We start from the raw sequence: 13,811 nt of genomic DNA on the forward strand, positions 1-13,811 counted from the left end.
ACGACTCATGAACTGTTCAAATTTGTATAATACGCTTTCATAATCCAAATTTTTATAATAGCACCAATTAAGACAAAAGATGCATTCATTTCCCACTTGGGTAAGAGCATTAAGCATGTGACTAAAAAATGACTCCCAATTTGGATACAACAAAAAATAAAATGACGTGGCGTCTCGAATCCCAATGGCCGAATCTAAGCTCCTGCTGTGTTGGAAAAGGCCACAGCAAATACTCAGATAGATTCACTAGTAAAAACGAGGAGAGAGAATTAATATTTATTAATGTTATTCCAAGAATATTGGATTATTAATATTGCTTCTTTTTTTTTTTTAAGTTGACACAATGCTCTATATATATATATTTGTTTTCCTTAAACTAGTGACATGGTGGAGGAAAATTTATGCATGCACGTACTCATTCACACATATCCTTAGCTTTTGGAGGGTATATTAATTTGAGGTCACATCCTTTGTAGTCAAATAGTTGTGAAGGAACTAAGTTGACTAATAATATCACTATCTAAAAACTGCTTGTTAATTAATTGGCAACACAATATATATAACAAGTTTAACATTAAAGCCAAAGTGTTTGGGTGAGAATCAAAGAAGGAAATTAATAAAGATGCATATTCCTATGAGATAGTTATTGTCAACCTTTTTAAGAAGATATATTATATTCTATTGACTACATGAATATTTTCTTTAATTGCACCATCCTAACAATTGTATGAGGAATTAATTAATGTTTGTGGTCACACAATCCACAAATTCATTGTGATCAAAGCGCCCAAAGGAAATACATAAAAATAGTTGCCTCCAAAAGATACACAACACTATTCTATAATCTAGATCTCATTAGAATATACATATAGTTCTTATAAAGCTCATCTTTAATCTAACTTCATTAAGTACTGTGGTTTATATATAAAACTGGATAAATTGAACATCATCGCAGATCCTCGAACTTTTAGCATATATAATCTTCAGATTGTTACAATCTAGACCACCTGCAAGTTTGAAACTAATTGAAAACTGTGAAGATCGGAGATTGTGATGGAATTAATGAAGGGCGCATAGATGTGGGAAATGGATCGGGCGCAACTAATAATTTCTCCTCAGAGGAGTCCATATATTCAAGAAAAAGCGTGTATGTTTAAGCCTCAAAAAGTATTTACAAGTTCTCTATTCCATTAATTATTCTTTTATATAAGATTATTATTCCTGCATTAGAGTATTGCTGATGTATTGACACACACCATATGAAGGTCAATGATTGACGCATGTAATTGCCAATACTGCAACAACATATATGGACAGCATTCTTAAAGTCTAAATCATTTCCCTTGATCATAAATCAAATAATCGAACAGCCTTGTTTTACTGATGAAAAGCAATAATGCTTGATCTGACCACCCCAATTAACTACTAATTACTATTAAGCAAAATAATCATTATACGTAATATATAGTAAGTTACTAAGTTCTGAGTCTTTTGACTAGTGGAGTATATTTATAAGTTTTTGAAGTTTATAGAAATATATGAAATATTTTCAATTGTAGAAGAGTAGACATACAATACCCCCACTTTTAAAGGACATATATGCAATTATACTTTTTTTTTTCCTTTTTTGCCCTTTTCTCTATGTGCTCTAATCCTGATCAGATGCCCAAGGCCCAGCCCAATTCTAAATCACATCCCAATTAGGCAAAGCCCATCTCAAACACATCCTAAATTAAGAGCTTATATTTACCACCATTTTAAAAAGTGAATCGAACAGCGATCCAGAAATATTACTAGGTCAAGCATCACTAATTCAATCAGTGAGTCAATCACTGATTGAACTAGTGGTATCAGCATGACATTATAAATATTTAATTATTATATTTATTTTTAATCTTTATTCTAGTATCATTATTAATTTTATAATATACTAATTTTTAGACCAAATTAAATAGATATAATTTTAAATTTTTTTTTACTTTTTATAAAACTCAACATATGCTAACGAAAAATAAAATCAACTAAGTTGATTTTAACTTGTTGGAATGTAATATGACTTGATAAAAAAAATATGGCCGATTTGATTAAAATCAGATTTGTTCACCAGTTCGGTGGTTGAACCGCATGTTTGAATGGTTTAAAATAACTTTTTACTTATCTAATTTAGAGAATTGAATTTGGTTTGATTTAAAATCGATTCTTTTCACCGATTCGGTGGTTGAACTATATGTTTAAATGATTTAAAATAGGAAAAACTTCAAATACCACCCTTTTAGTTTCACACTTTTTCACTTTAATACCATGCGATTTAAAGTGTATAACTTTCGTTTCCTATGATTTTATTTTTCTCTTTTTGTTATCCTCTTTTGCTAATTTTTTTCGTTAAACCAGTGACAAAATTAAAACTAAAATGTACTAAAGTGAATATTCGATAAACTATAGGTGAGTATCTGAAGTTTTTTTTGTGTATGATTTAACAAAAAGTTAACGGAGGGGTTGACGAAAAGAGAAAAATGTAATCACAGAGTACTAAGTTGATATACTTTAACCCACAGGATAGTAAAGTGAGAAATTGCCATATTTGAAGTTCACCTTTTAAAATAATTTTTAACTTATCTAATTTAGAGAATGATTCCATCTATTTTTTTAAGGGTTAATTTTATACAGGTTCTTGCAAACATAGTGAACGACAAATATATTCCTACAAAGTTCAATTTTGATATATTGTCTTTACAAAAGTTCTGACGTTTTCAAATATGTTGCAGTTGTTAGAATCTGTTAGAAAAGTTTAGTTAACCATAGGTCAAATACTTAACCTTAACTAGTTTTTGACAATTTTATTCTTTTATATTATACTGTTATGACTTCTTGAAAAATGTATTTGTGATGGCAAAATTAAAAATATAAAGTTTTCTAGCGGTAACAAATCAGATTGAACATACTTAAAAATATCAGAAGTTTTATAGAAATAATATATAAAAGTTGAATTTTATAGAAATATATTTTTTATTCGCTATATTTGGAGAAGCGGTACGAAATTATTTTTGTTAAAATAATTAATATTTACTACTAGAGCTGCTGAGCTGCAACACTTTTACTAACTCTCATCTCCTCTCCATGCCCGCTCGTTCCCTGCCCACTCGTCTCCTCNGTGAACAAATCAGAGGAAACAATAGATATCAGATCAAAAAGTTAGGGTTTTTATAGGGGGAGAAAAGGATCACCGGTGGTGGAGAACATCGGGGAGGAGCTCGTCGTCGACCTCGAGGAGGAGGAGATCATCGTGGGATCCGAAGAGTGAGTGGTAGCGAATGGAGATCGAGGAGCCCTCCGCGGTGAGCTTAAGCACCGAATCCGCTCCTCCTCCCCACGCCTCCTCCTCCTCCTCCTCCTCCTCCTCCTCGCTCCATGAGATCTTCCTCCAGGTGTGCTCCCGCTTCCCCCTCTCATGGCGCCCCGTCCACCGCCTCCTCCTCTTCCTCCGCCGCTTCCGCTCCTTCGACCCCTCCCCTGCCGCCTCCGCTCGCCTCCTCGACGTCCTCGGAAAGTCCCGCCACGTCCACCTCCTCTGGTCCACCCTCCTCGACCTCTCCTCCTCCGCCGCCCTCTCCCCCGGCCTCCTCCGCGTCGCCGCGCGCGCCCTCGGCGAGGCCCGCGAGATCTCCAAGATCCGCGACCTCTTCGCCCTGAACCCCTCTCTGTGCACCGCAGAAACCCTAAACCTCGTCGTCCGAACCCTCTGCGAGCGCAGGATGGTCGACGTCGCCATCGCCGTGGCCTCCAAGCTCCGGGCCCGCGTCGCCCCCGATGCGGACACGTACGCGCTCCTCATCGCGGGATCCTGCCGCGGCGGCGACCTCGCGGGCGCCGCGAAGCTGTGGAACGCCGCGGCCGCCGCGGGGATCGAGCCCGGGGCCGACGCGCACGACGCGATGATCCTCGCCATGCTCAAATCCAACCGCTTCGAGGACGCCGCGGCGATGCTCAAATCCATGCGCACGAGGAGGCCCCGCGACGTGGGTCTCGAGTCTTATAGCATGGTGATCACTCGGCTATGTAAACGAGGTGCGCTCCCCTACGCTAACATGTTGTTCGGTGAAATGCTTAAGAGAGGTATAGAGGCGGATGGTGTTACATTAGGAGCTCTAGTATACGGGCTCTTGGCGAAGAGGAAGGTGAGAGAGGCATATAAGGTTTTCTGCGCGGTTAGGGACCCGGATATAAGCTTATTCCATGGATTGATCAAAGGGTTGTTGAGGATAAAGAGGGCAAATGATGCAACCCAGGTGTTCAGGGAAATGCTTGAGAGAGGGTGTGAGCCGATCATGCACACATATATTATGCTTCTACAGGGGCATATGGGGAAGAGGGGTAGAAAGGGGAAGGACCCATTGGTGAACTTTGAGAGTGTATTTGTTGGGGGGTTGGTGAAGGCGGGGAAGACGCTGGCCGCGACGAAGTACGTCGAGAGGATGATGAATGGCGCGGTGGAGGTGCCGCGGTTTGATTACAACAAGTTTTTGTATTATTTTTCAAATGAGGAAGGGGTGGTGATGTTCGAGGAGGTTGGGAGGAGGATGAAGGAGGTGGGGTTGGTTGATCTTGCGGATATATTTTTGAGGTATGGGGAAAGGATGGCTACAAGGGATAGGAGAAGAAGAGCAATGAATGGGTTGTTATGATTTATAAACAATAATGAGGAGATTTGTTTTATATAATTGTGTAATTGAGATTCATTAAGGTGCTTGCTAAAATTTGCTGGTGGATGAATTGGAAGGGGAAGATTAAAGAAACATTGCAAGCATCGCAGAGGGGCTGCGGTAACTGTTGAAAGATTCCAACATATATAGACCTGTGGTGAACCAAAAAAATAAGGTGTTCGCAGCGCTTTGACTTGAGCAACCCTCAACCTCAAACTTCAAGGGTAAAGATATTGAAAGCAGTTTAGAATTTTTGGGTCTTCTGAAGTATAAAAGAGGTGTTTTTAACCACCACACTACCAAACTAGACCTAAATCTTCTTCAAGTCTGAGGTCTTTAAAAATGAGTGAGCGCAATTTGTCCAGGGTCAAATTGATCAATTTTATTCCACAATTATGGTAATGATGTTAGAAAGGATGATAACAGCTCTCGCTAGAGCTTATAATTTCAGGCCGATTAAGCACTACAAAAAGGTTTGATTCAGTGTTTGGTCCAAATTCATCTTGTGAATGCATTGGTCATCATACCATACAGGTTGGCCCAGAATGCCATAAAAAGTTTATTGTTGTCCAAACCTTGCCCGATATAGCGCCATCTTGGACCAGAGATGTGTAAATATGTTTAGGATATGGCGGAGGAGATATAGAGAGAAGGAGACGTCAAGATAGAAAAACGTGAAGCTGAGGGAGGAAGTTGTTGTATCGATGGAGGTAGGCGATAAGCAATTATTTTGAGGTGGATGTGGAATTGATTCAGAATCATAACTCTGCTCTACACCAATTGATAGCGTATGGAAAGGGCTTCGCTTCATTGGTGCGACGGTAGGGACGTATTTTTGCTTTCTTGTGTTATAGATTAACAACTTCAGCAGTAGATAATGTGATTTTTCATTATGACGCATGTTCAGACTTGTGATTTCAACTCGCTCGAAATCGGGCCAACATCTGATTCATCTGACATGCATGTAATGTTGACTCGGAAGATCAATCCAGAACTATAGACATCATGGGAAGAAAAGCACTGGGGATAAGGGCTAAAAAGCATATCAGTTTCTGCAAACCAAGTTGGGGGACCATCCTATCTGTTCTTGCCGTGCTGGACAGCTGAAAGCACTTCTTGGATTGTAGAAGATGGTTGATCTCCCTTAAATTTTCCAACTTGGTGTCCGGCTAAAATTGTCTTCAGGTGAATAACTTGTCCTTCTACTTCTCTAGTAGAAGGACAAACGAAAAAGGAAGCATCCCAGGAGCCCATTTTCCAGTAATGAGATTTGCAAAGCCATTCTTTCCGCTTCTTCTCTGGCTTCTGGAACTACTTCACTACTCTAAGAAGCTTCCGCGCAAGTATTATACAAATTAACGAGTTAAAAGTGAGCTTCTGGTTCTGAAAGCAGAAACTACAATTTGAAGCTTCTCTGTTTTGCTTAACAGCCTAAGTTGCTAACAGGATGTTTATGGAACGACCGTTTCAAGCAGTTTGTGCTTCTTCAAACAGCTCTAACGAGACAACAATTCTCAGAATCTCTGCAAAGCGCCACCTCTTCAGTAAGATCTATTTGAGCCTTAGGTCTATCACATGCAGATGACCACTGTAAGCGAGTCGACTTCATATTGTTGATTCTTCTCTTCTATTTTTGGGATTGTGAGGCAGGGTGATTCTATGTGCAACTCATTAATGTTCAGTATAGATAATTAGCGAAAGAGCAGGGGAATTCTATTTTAAAATGCTTGTTTAGTGCGGGAATCTTGTATCTTTAGTAATAATTGTGGATTTTTGGGTCGTATAGACTTGTTTGACTTTACCATGTTTGGTACAGGGAATGCTTATCCATGGTCCTAACATAATAACCAGAGATTAAGGTCCTGTTTGGTTCGGGGATAAGCGGAGATAACGAAAGTTATCTTCGCTATTCTGACAAAGAGATATGGATTCTTCCCTGATATATATATTTTTAATGGGCTCCATTTAAGGCATGTTTGTTTCACAAGTCGTTTTTAGCTGTAAATGTTCACTTCTATTGTTTGGTTTGTAATGTAAATTAAATTTGCCACTAACTCTATTTTTTCAAAATAATAAAATTGATTTTGTCCTAGATGGTGGTGAAATCATTTATATAAGAGAAAGAGACCAGGAAAAGCAATAAAGAGTTAACTGTTATAATCTTTTTATATCCTCTTAAGCGCTAGTATGAAAATTTTTATACAAGAAATAAAAAGGGGATAACTATAACTATAGTTCCAAAGTAGTCACTAACTTGCTATTAGCTAAACAATTATTGAAAAATAACTTTTAGCCTGAAGTTTAGTTTAAGTGAAAGTTAATTTCTTTATGAAAACCAATTATGGGCAAAAAAAAAAAAGAGGCACTTAGTTACCTGATTTTCTTTATAATAGAGGATTTTTCTTTTCTCTAAGCAAGAGCTAGTTATACCGGGGATAGGTGCAACCGTACAAGTATGAGTTTTCGTAGGAACAAGGGTGTTTTTTTGCTTGGATGAAAATATGAGTATAAGCTAGAACTAGAAAAATTGTGTTTGGATGAAAATGTGCGTATAAAGTGGAATAGTTGATAGTTATAAATAGAAAATAATGATATTACCCTTATAATTGAATTTAAAATTTTAAACTTATAATTTTAAATTGAAATTTTTAACTTAAAAATTTTAAATTTTTAAATTAAAATTTTAATTTTTAATTTTTAAAATTTTAATTTTAAATATNATCATATTTAAAATTTAAAATTTAAAAATACCAAATTTAAAGTTTAAACTTTAAAATTTATAATTTAAAATTATAAATTATAAATTTTTAAAATTTAAATTTAAAATAAAAATCTAAATCTCTCTCTCTCTCTCTCCCTCTCTCTCGTACCGGTGGGTGGGAACACTTGTTCCCACCTATACCCTGGTATAGGGTATAGGTCTGGGAACTATAGGTGGGAACAAGTGTTCCCACCTACCCAAAAATGTGTTTGGGTACAAGAGGGGGATAACCTTCTTATCCCCCTCTTGTATCCAATTCAAACACTAGATAAAAAACAAGAGAAATAGTGCTTGACCTTTTTCTTTCTTTTTTTTTTTTTTTTTCCTGTGAAAAACAATTTTATAGTCAATACAACGAAAATCAACTCTGTCAAGTTGACAGAATTTCACAGGAACAAGTAGAGAAATGTATAGATTTTATGAGTCCAATTTTAGATAACAATTGGATCCTCTGAAAATGACAGGTACAAATTTTTTTTAAAAAAAATCTGACCAGTAAGATTCTTGTAAGACTAAGGCTTACTACATACATAATAATGCTAGAGCAGAAATTAAAAAAAATAAAATAAAAAAGGAACCTGGATGTCTCTTGCATTATCATGCTATCTAGTAATTAAAGATGTAAACTTTATATAAAATTTATTTGATGACACAAGAATCCTCACTCTCATAAAAGAAGCTCAAAAGTTTAAGTTGAAGCACCAACTTCTACATGGGATTGCATAGGAGTACTTGTAATTTCATGACAACAACAATGGATTAAAAAGAAAAAAAGCTTTTAATCTTAATCTTTACTATTGAAGTGACATAGGATAAGCCTCCACTAATTGTCATGTTTCTAATTTTGATGCAGGGATTAAAATAGTGGACCAATCCATAATGAACAAAGAGTACAATACATGTAACTGAAAAAGATATTGCTAATTATTTGGAGAAAAAGAAAGCTTTGTAACTAGGGACTTGCTAAAAAAGCCAAACACTCAACAATATATCCAAAAAAAGTAAATCATTGTGTGGGGGTCATTTATTGGACAATTTAGCCTCTCTCTTTGGGAACTCTTTGTATGTGTATGATTTTTAAAATGTCCTTAAAATGATTCACCTGTTTGCTTCTGTATATATATGTATGCACCTGGTTTTGGATATTGCATTAATATTATGCTTGTTGTTAGGTGTAAGATCATTCTCTATATTTTGCATTGCACATATCTGTTCCTTGTTGCTTCCTCTACTCTCCTTCCTAATTAATTTATACATAGAGGGTTGCCTAGCTACCTTTCTTGGAAGTTAATGTTTTAGCCCAGGATTTAATTAATTGAATGTGCTTTCATATATATATATATATATAAACATTACTTTCAAGGATCAATTATTGTAACCAGTTTGTCTAATTCTATCGACCTAATTTTACTGTTGTAATGATATATGAGCACTGACCGTCCCTAGAGCAAGTGGCAAAGGGTTGGTAGTTGGTATCCGAGATCCAAATTCGAATCCTAGTTGATTCACATTTCTTGCTAAGTTTATTTCTAAATGAAATAAACGAAGCGGGTAGCGTGCTGTCTATCTCTCTCAAAAAAAAAAAAAATGATATATGAGCAAGTAGTGTTTCTTGTTAGGCTTGATGTTTTCATTTTATATATAATTGTTGTTTGTGGTGTCATATGATGCTTCTTTATCAGTAACAAGTAAAAACAATGTTGTGTTAATTAAGCAATTCTCTTATCGCACTCAATTTTTTTTTTTTCATCGACTCTCTTGCGTGTGGCCTCAAATTTAATTAATTAAATGTACTTTCATATGAACATAAGTTTGAAGGATTAATTATTGTAACCAATTTGTCGAATTTTATCGACTGAATTTTACTGTTGTAATGATAAATATATATAGAGTAGGGTTACCTTACTCTTACAAGTATAGAACTCTTTATACTCATAAATTATTAATGATGGAGCTTCCGAATCTACGATTTACACATTAAATATGATTTAAAATATTTAAAATTTTTAGAAAATAAATTTCATAAATTTCAAAATTATATTAAAGTCTATTAATTAAGCGGGCATAAAATGAATAGTCAAAATTGAAGAACCTTCAAAAAATAGATGATCGGATTTTTCAATTCAAAATCTGATTTTTATTTAGATAGTTAATAGAATTTTTTATAAAAAAATCAACCACTTCCGATTCTTGTTCACCGTTAAATTAGCAAGTATCTTATAACGGTTGTTAAAAATTGTCAATTTTAAGATCTTTTGATCATAAGGTAAATGATGTTGAAAAATTATAAAATTTGATTTCTATACATTTTAAATGCTCTAAATCATACTTAACGATTTGGATCGCCATTCAGAAGTTCCATTATCGAAAACGACTTATGAGTACGAAGGCGATCATACTCATAAAAGTATAGTAGCCAGACTCTTCATATATATATATATATATTGTGATACTATAACATTGATAGTATCAAGCGCTTGCATAGTACTATCGAGTTTTCGACCGTTGGATGAAAGGTTATGCGTTTAGGATGATAGTAGATTGAGTGGGTGGTTAGTTGAATAGTATGATCTAACAGATAGAAATGATCAAATAAATAGATCTAACAGTAAAAAATTTATGAGTACAAGAGGCTCTATACTCATAAGAGTATAGTAGCCGGACTATATATATATATATATATATATATATATATATATATATATATAGTNCTATTGGCTTTTCTTTTTTCTGAGGCTCTTGTTGTTTTACTCTATGTAGCTAAATTCATTTGATAAAAGAATTTAGCATGTAGCGTGCTGCCTTTTTTTTCAAAAAAAGAAAAAAGAAAAAAAAAAAACACTACTTGCTCATATATATTTATCATCACAACAGTTAAATTCGGTCCATAGAATTCGTACAAATTGGTTACAATAATTAATCCTTCAAACTTATGTTCACATATATGGAAGTGCATTTAATTACTTTTTCTTTTTTTTTTTTCCCATTTAGTTAATTAAATGCACTTCCATATATGTGAACATAAGTTTGAAGGATTAATTATTGTAACCAATTTGTACGAATTCTATGGACCGAATTTAACTGTTGTGATGATAAATATATATGAGCAAGTAGTGTTTTTTTTTTTTCTTTTTTCTTTTTTTGAAAAAAAAGGCAGCACGCTACATGCTAAATTCTTTTATCAAATGAATTTAGCTACATAGAGTAAAACAACAAGAGCCTCAGAAAAAAGAAAAGCCAATAGAAAAAAGATCGGTCCAAAAAGAAAAGCGATCAAAAGAAAATGCAAGCGACGAAACAAAAAATTTTAAAACTACAGACATCGTCCGGTCCTACAAAACTCAGTCCACTTCCTTGCCAGCACGCACACAAATACGTTGAGCAGTTAAAGTAGCGCCGTAGATAGATTTCTGAAAATAATTAACGTTATTTCTTTCGCACCAGATCACACACCACGTTGCCGCCACCAGTATCTGTGTCTTCAGGGCGTCTATCTGAGTACCCCTTCCCTGCAACCCCTCCCATTAGTATTTCTTGTGAGGCTTCATGGGTTTGTCAGTGAGAAAAACAAAAAACAACCTGTGTCAATCGAGCAAATCTGTTACTGTACTCTCTCTTTTTTTTCCTTTTTTCTTTCGTCAATTTCTCTTGCGTGCAATTAGGAATTGCCTAAATTAAGGATGGATTTGTGTTATCACAGTGCAATAATTTTTTCATACTCAAAAGTTACTTTCCACGAGTGGCTACGGAGGGAGTTAGAGAAGAGTGAGAGGATGAGCAAAAGAGTTAATAATAAGAGATTAATTAATTACATTAATTTGCGTAGACGTTCGTTTTCACGATTCCAATCCTTCGTTTGGAAAAAGAAGATCTCTTCACGGTTTTGATTTCCTCATATATAGTTTATTCTTCTCCTCCTTTTTTTCACTCTTTAATTTGGCAATTAATAAAATATGATATAATTTAAGCTGCGAAATTAATTAGAGATAATATTTTAATATTTTATATTCAACATGAGTTAGGAAGGATAGAGGACCAAAATATTCGATGGTACACAAATAAACAGATACATTAATAGGATGTTGTTTAAGCGTGACATATTGTCACAGCCAATTTTGTTAAGTATTAATGTGAACCGATCGATATTCTTCAAAAAGCTTAAACTGAGCTGGTTGAGAACGGTGTTTAAATATTTTTATTACATCTGAGCTCGAGACTTTCGCTAGACCCCATTATATGAACTTGAATTAAATGAGAAGAAATTGATAACCGTAGGAGCCCGACGTGATAATATGAACCAACCATTATTCTCAAAAGCTTAAGCTTTTATTATTTAACAAATTTCAAGCTCTCGTCGTCTAACAAGATCGTGAATTTAGTTTCTCCTTCAACATTCAAGAGATTAAGATATCATATTATATTCTAACGTGTCAAATCTTTATCTCTTCTTTCATTTGCTGATTCTATTATGCGTATATGAGTAAAAATATTAAACATATTTTGGAAGACAATTTTATTAGGAGTAGAGTTACTATACTATCAGAAGTATAGAAAATCTGGTACTTCCGACTTTTTAGTCCTTAAATCAATTTTTTGATTATTTCTAACTTTTAGATTAATATTATCATTCTATGAGGGACCGCAATCATCTCAACGGTACAATTCTTATTCAAGAGCCAAAAAGTTGTCCTTTATGCTTCCGATAGCATAATAGCTCTACACATTTTATCAGATCGATCTTTTAAAAGAGAGAGAGAGAGAGAGAGAGAGAGAGAGAGAGAGGTGATTAGTGGGAACCAATTGATGTGGTTGAAACTTTTGTGGAGAAAAAAAAGTGGTTCAACACTACAACACGCGCAGTAGTTACCAAGTGCATGGTGGATGGTGGAGGTGGTGGTGGTGGTGGTGGTAGTGGAATTAGATTTATATTTATGGGGCCATTTAATTAAGAGAATCAATATACGTACAGGGTTCATAATATATGCTTATAATATATCTTTTTAAAGGGCACATGCATATTGCGTGCCATGAGCAGTTTAACAATTCTCCACTCCTCATCTCAAACTCTTCTTCTCTTACAACAATTTAAACATCATTTATTAGAGTGCCAACTCAATGACATGTACACCATATATATACATCTCTCCCTCTCTCTCTCTCTCTCTCTCTCTCTCTCTCTCTCNGCAGCGCCGGGGCGGGGGCTGGGGCTGGGGCGAGCGCCTCTCCGGGTGGGGGCCCCTGGCGCGGCTGGCGGGGCCGAGCTGCGTGTCGGTGTGCCTCGAGTGGTGGTGGTACGAGCTGATGATCCTCCTCTGCGGCCTCCTCCCGGACCCCAAGCCCACCGTGGCCGCCATGGGCGTGCTCATCCAGACCACGGCGCTCGTCTACGTCTTCCCCTCCTCGCTCGGCTTCGGCGTGTCCACGCGCGTCGGCAACGAGCTCGGCGCCAACCGCCCCGCGCGCGCGCGCGCCGCCGCCGCCACGGCCGTGGGGCTCGCTGCGCTCACGGGCCTCGGCGCCCTGGGCTTCGCCGCCGGCGTGCGGGAGCGCTGGGGCCGCATGTTCACCGCCGACGCCGACATCCTGCGCCTCACGGCCGCCGCGCTCCCCATCGTCGGGCTGTGCGAGCTCGGCAACTGCCCCCAGACCGTGGGCTGCGGCGTCCTCCGCGGCACCGCGCGCCCGGCCCACGCCGCCCAAGTCAACCTCGGCGCCTTCTACCTCGTGGGCGCCCCCGTCGCCGTGGGCCTGGGCTTCGGCCTCGGCGTGGGCTTCTGCGGCCTCTGGATGGGCCTGCTCGCGGCCCAGGTCTGCTGCGCCGGCCTCATGCTCTACGTCGTCTGGACCACCGACTGGGACGCGCAGGCGCGCCGGGCCCAGCTGCTCACGTCCGCGCCCGCCCCCGCCCCCGCCCCCGCCCCGGACGTCGAGAAGGCCGGGGCGATGCTGATTGGCCCGGAGCCCCAGGAGGGAGGAGACAAGGTGAGCTGCTACCAGCCGCTGATCTCGATCAGGACGGTGGTGGAGATCGAGAGAGGATGATGATGATTTGTAATAATGTAATGTAACCTATCTACGACACTCTGCTGCGCTCTTACCGCGTGGAACGATATGAGAGACCAAGAGCGAGAGCGAGTATTTTTTTTTTTTTTTTTTTTTTTTTTTTTTTTTTTTTTTTGTTCTTAGGGATCAAATTAAAGTTGAGCTCTTTAAGACAACATGCATATATAATATTCGTATAAAATACAAAAAAAGAGCTTAATTTACACTTTATAATACATTTAAATAATACACTTTATAATACATTTAAAATTATTTCTCTGTTTCTTTCCCAAACATGAAACAATGAA

General features: G+C 37.4%; 2 protein-coding genes across 2 annotated transcripts; both read left to right on the plus strand.

Moving 5' to 3' along the window:
• LOC109720803 (putative pentatricopeptide repeat-containing protein At1g26500) lies at positions 3,222 to 6,673 on the plus strand. Its single transcript, XM_020248125.1, has 2 exons — positions 3,222 to 5,521; positions 5,608 to 6,673. Exon 1 carries the CDS (start codon positions 3,312 to 3,314, stop codon positions 4,680 to 4,682), a length of 1,371 nt encoding a protein of 456 aa, XP_020103714.1. The 5' UTR covers positions 3,222 to 3,311; the 3' UTR covers positions 4,683 to 5,521; positions 5,608 to 6,673.
• On the plus strand, positions 5,405 to 13,633 carry LOC109715975 (protein DETOXIFICATION 51-like). Its single transcript, XM_020241237.1, has 4 exons — positions 5,405 to 5,410; positions 5,886 to 5,960; positions 6,131 to 6,244; positions 12,649 to 13,633. The coding sequence occupies exons 1-4, from the start codon at positions 5,405 to 5,407 to the stop codon at positions 13,501 to 13,503; spliced, it is 1,050 nt and encodes a 349-aa protein (XP_020096826.1). The 3' UTR covers positions 13,504 to 13,633.

This window comes from Ananas comosus, linkage group 1, assembly GCF_001540865.1.
Source record: "Ananas comosus cultivar F153 linkage group 1, ASM154086v1, whole genome shotgun sequence".
Classification (NCBI taxonomy): domain Eukaryota; kingdom Viridiplantae; phylum Streptophyta; class Magnoliopsida; order Poales; family Bromeliaceae; genus Ananas; species Ananas comosus.

Coding starts and splice junctions, on each gene's coding strand:
- LOC109720803 (XM_020248125.1), top strand. CDS start 3,312: ATGGAGATCGAGGAGCCCTCCGCGGTGAGCTTAAGCACCGAATCCGCT.
- LOC109715975 (XM_020241237.1), top strand. Junction 5,961..6,130: donor TCCCAGGAGCCCATTTTCCA/GTAATGAGATTT, acceptor TTTGCTTAACAG/CCTAAGTTGCTAACAGGATG.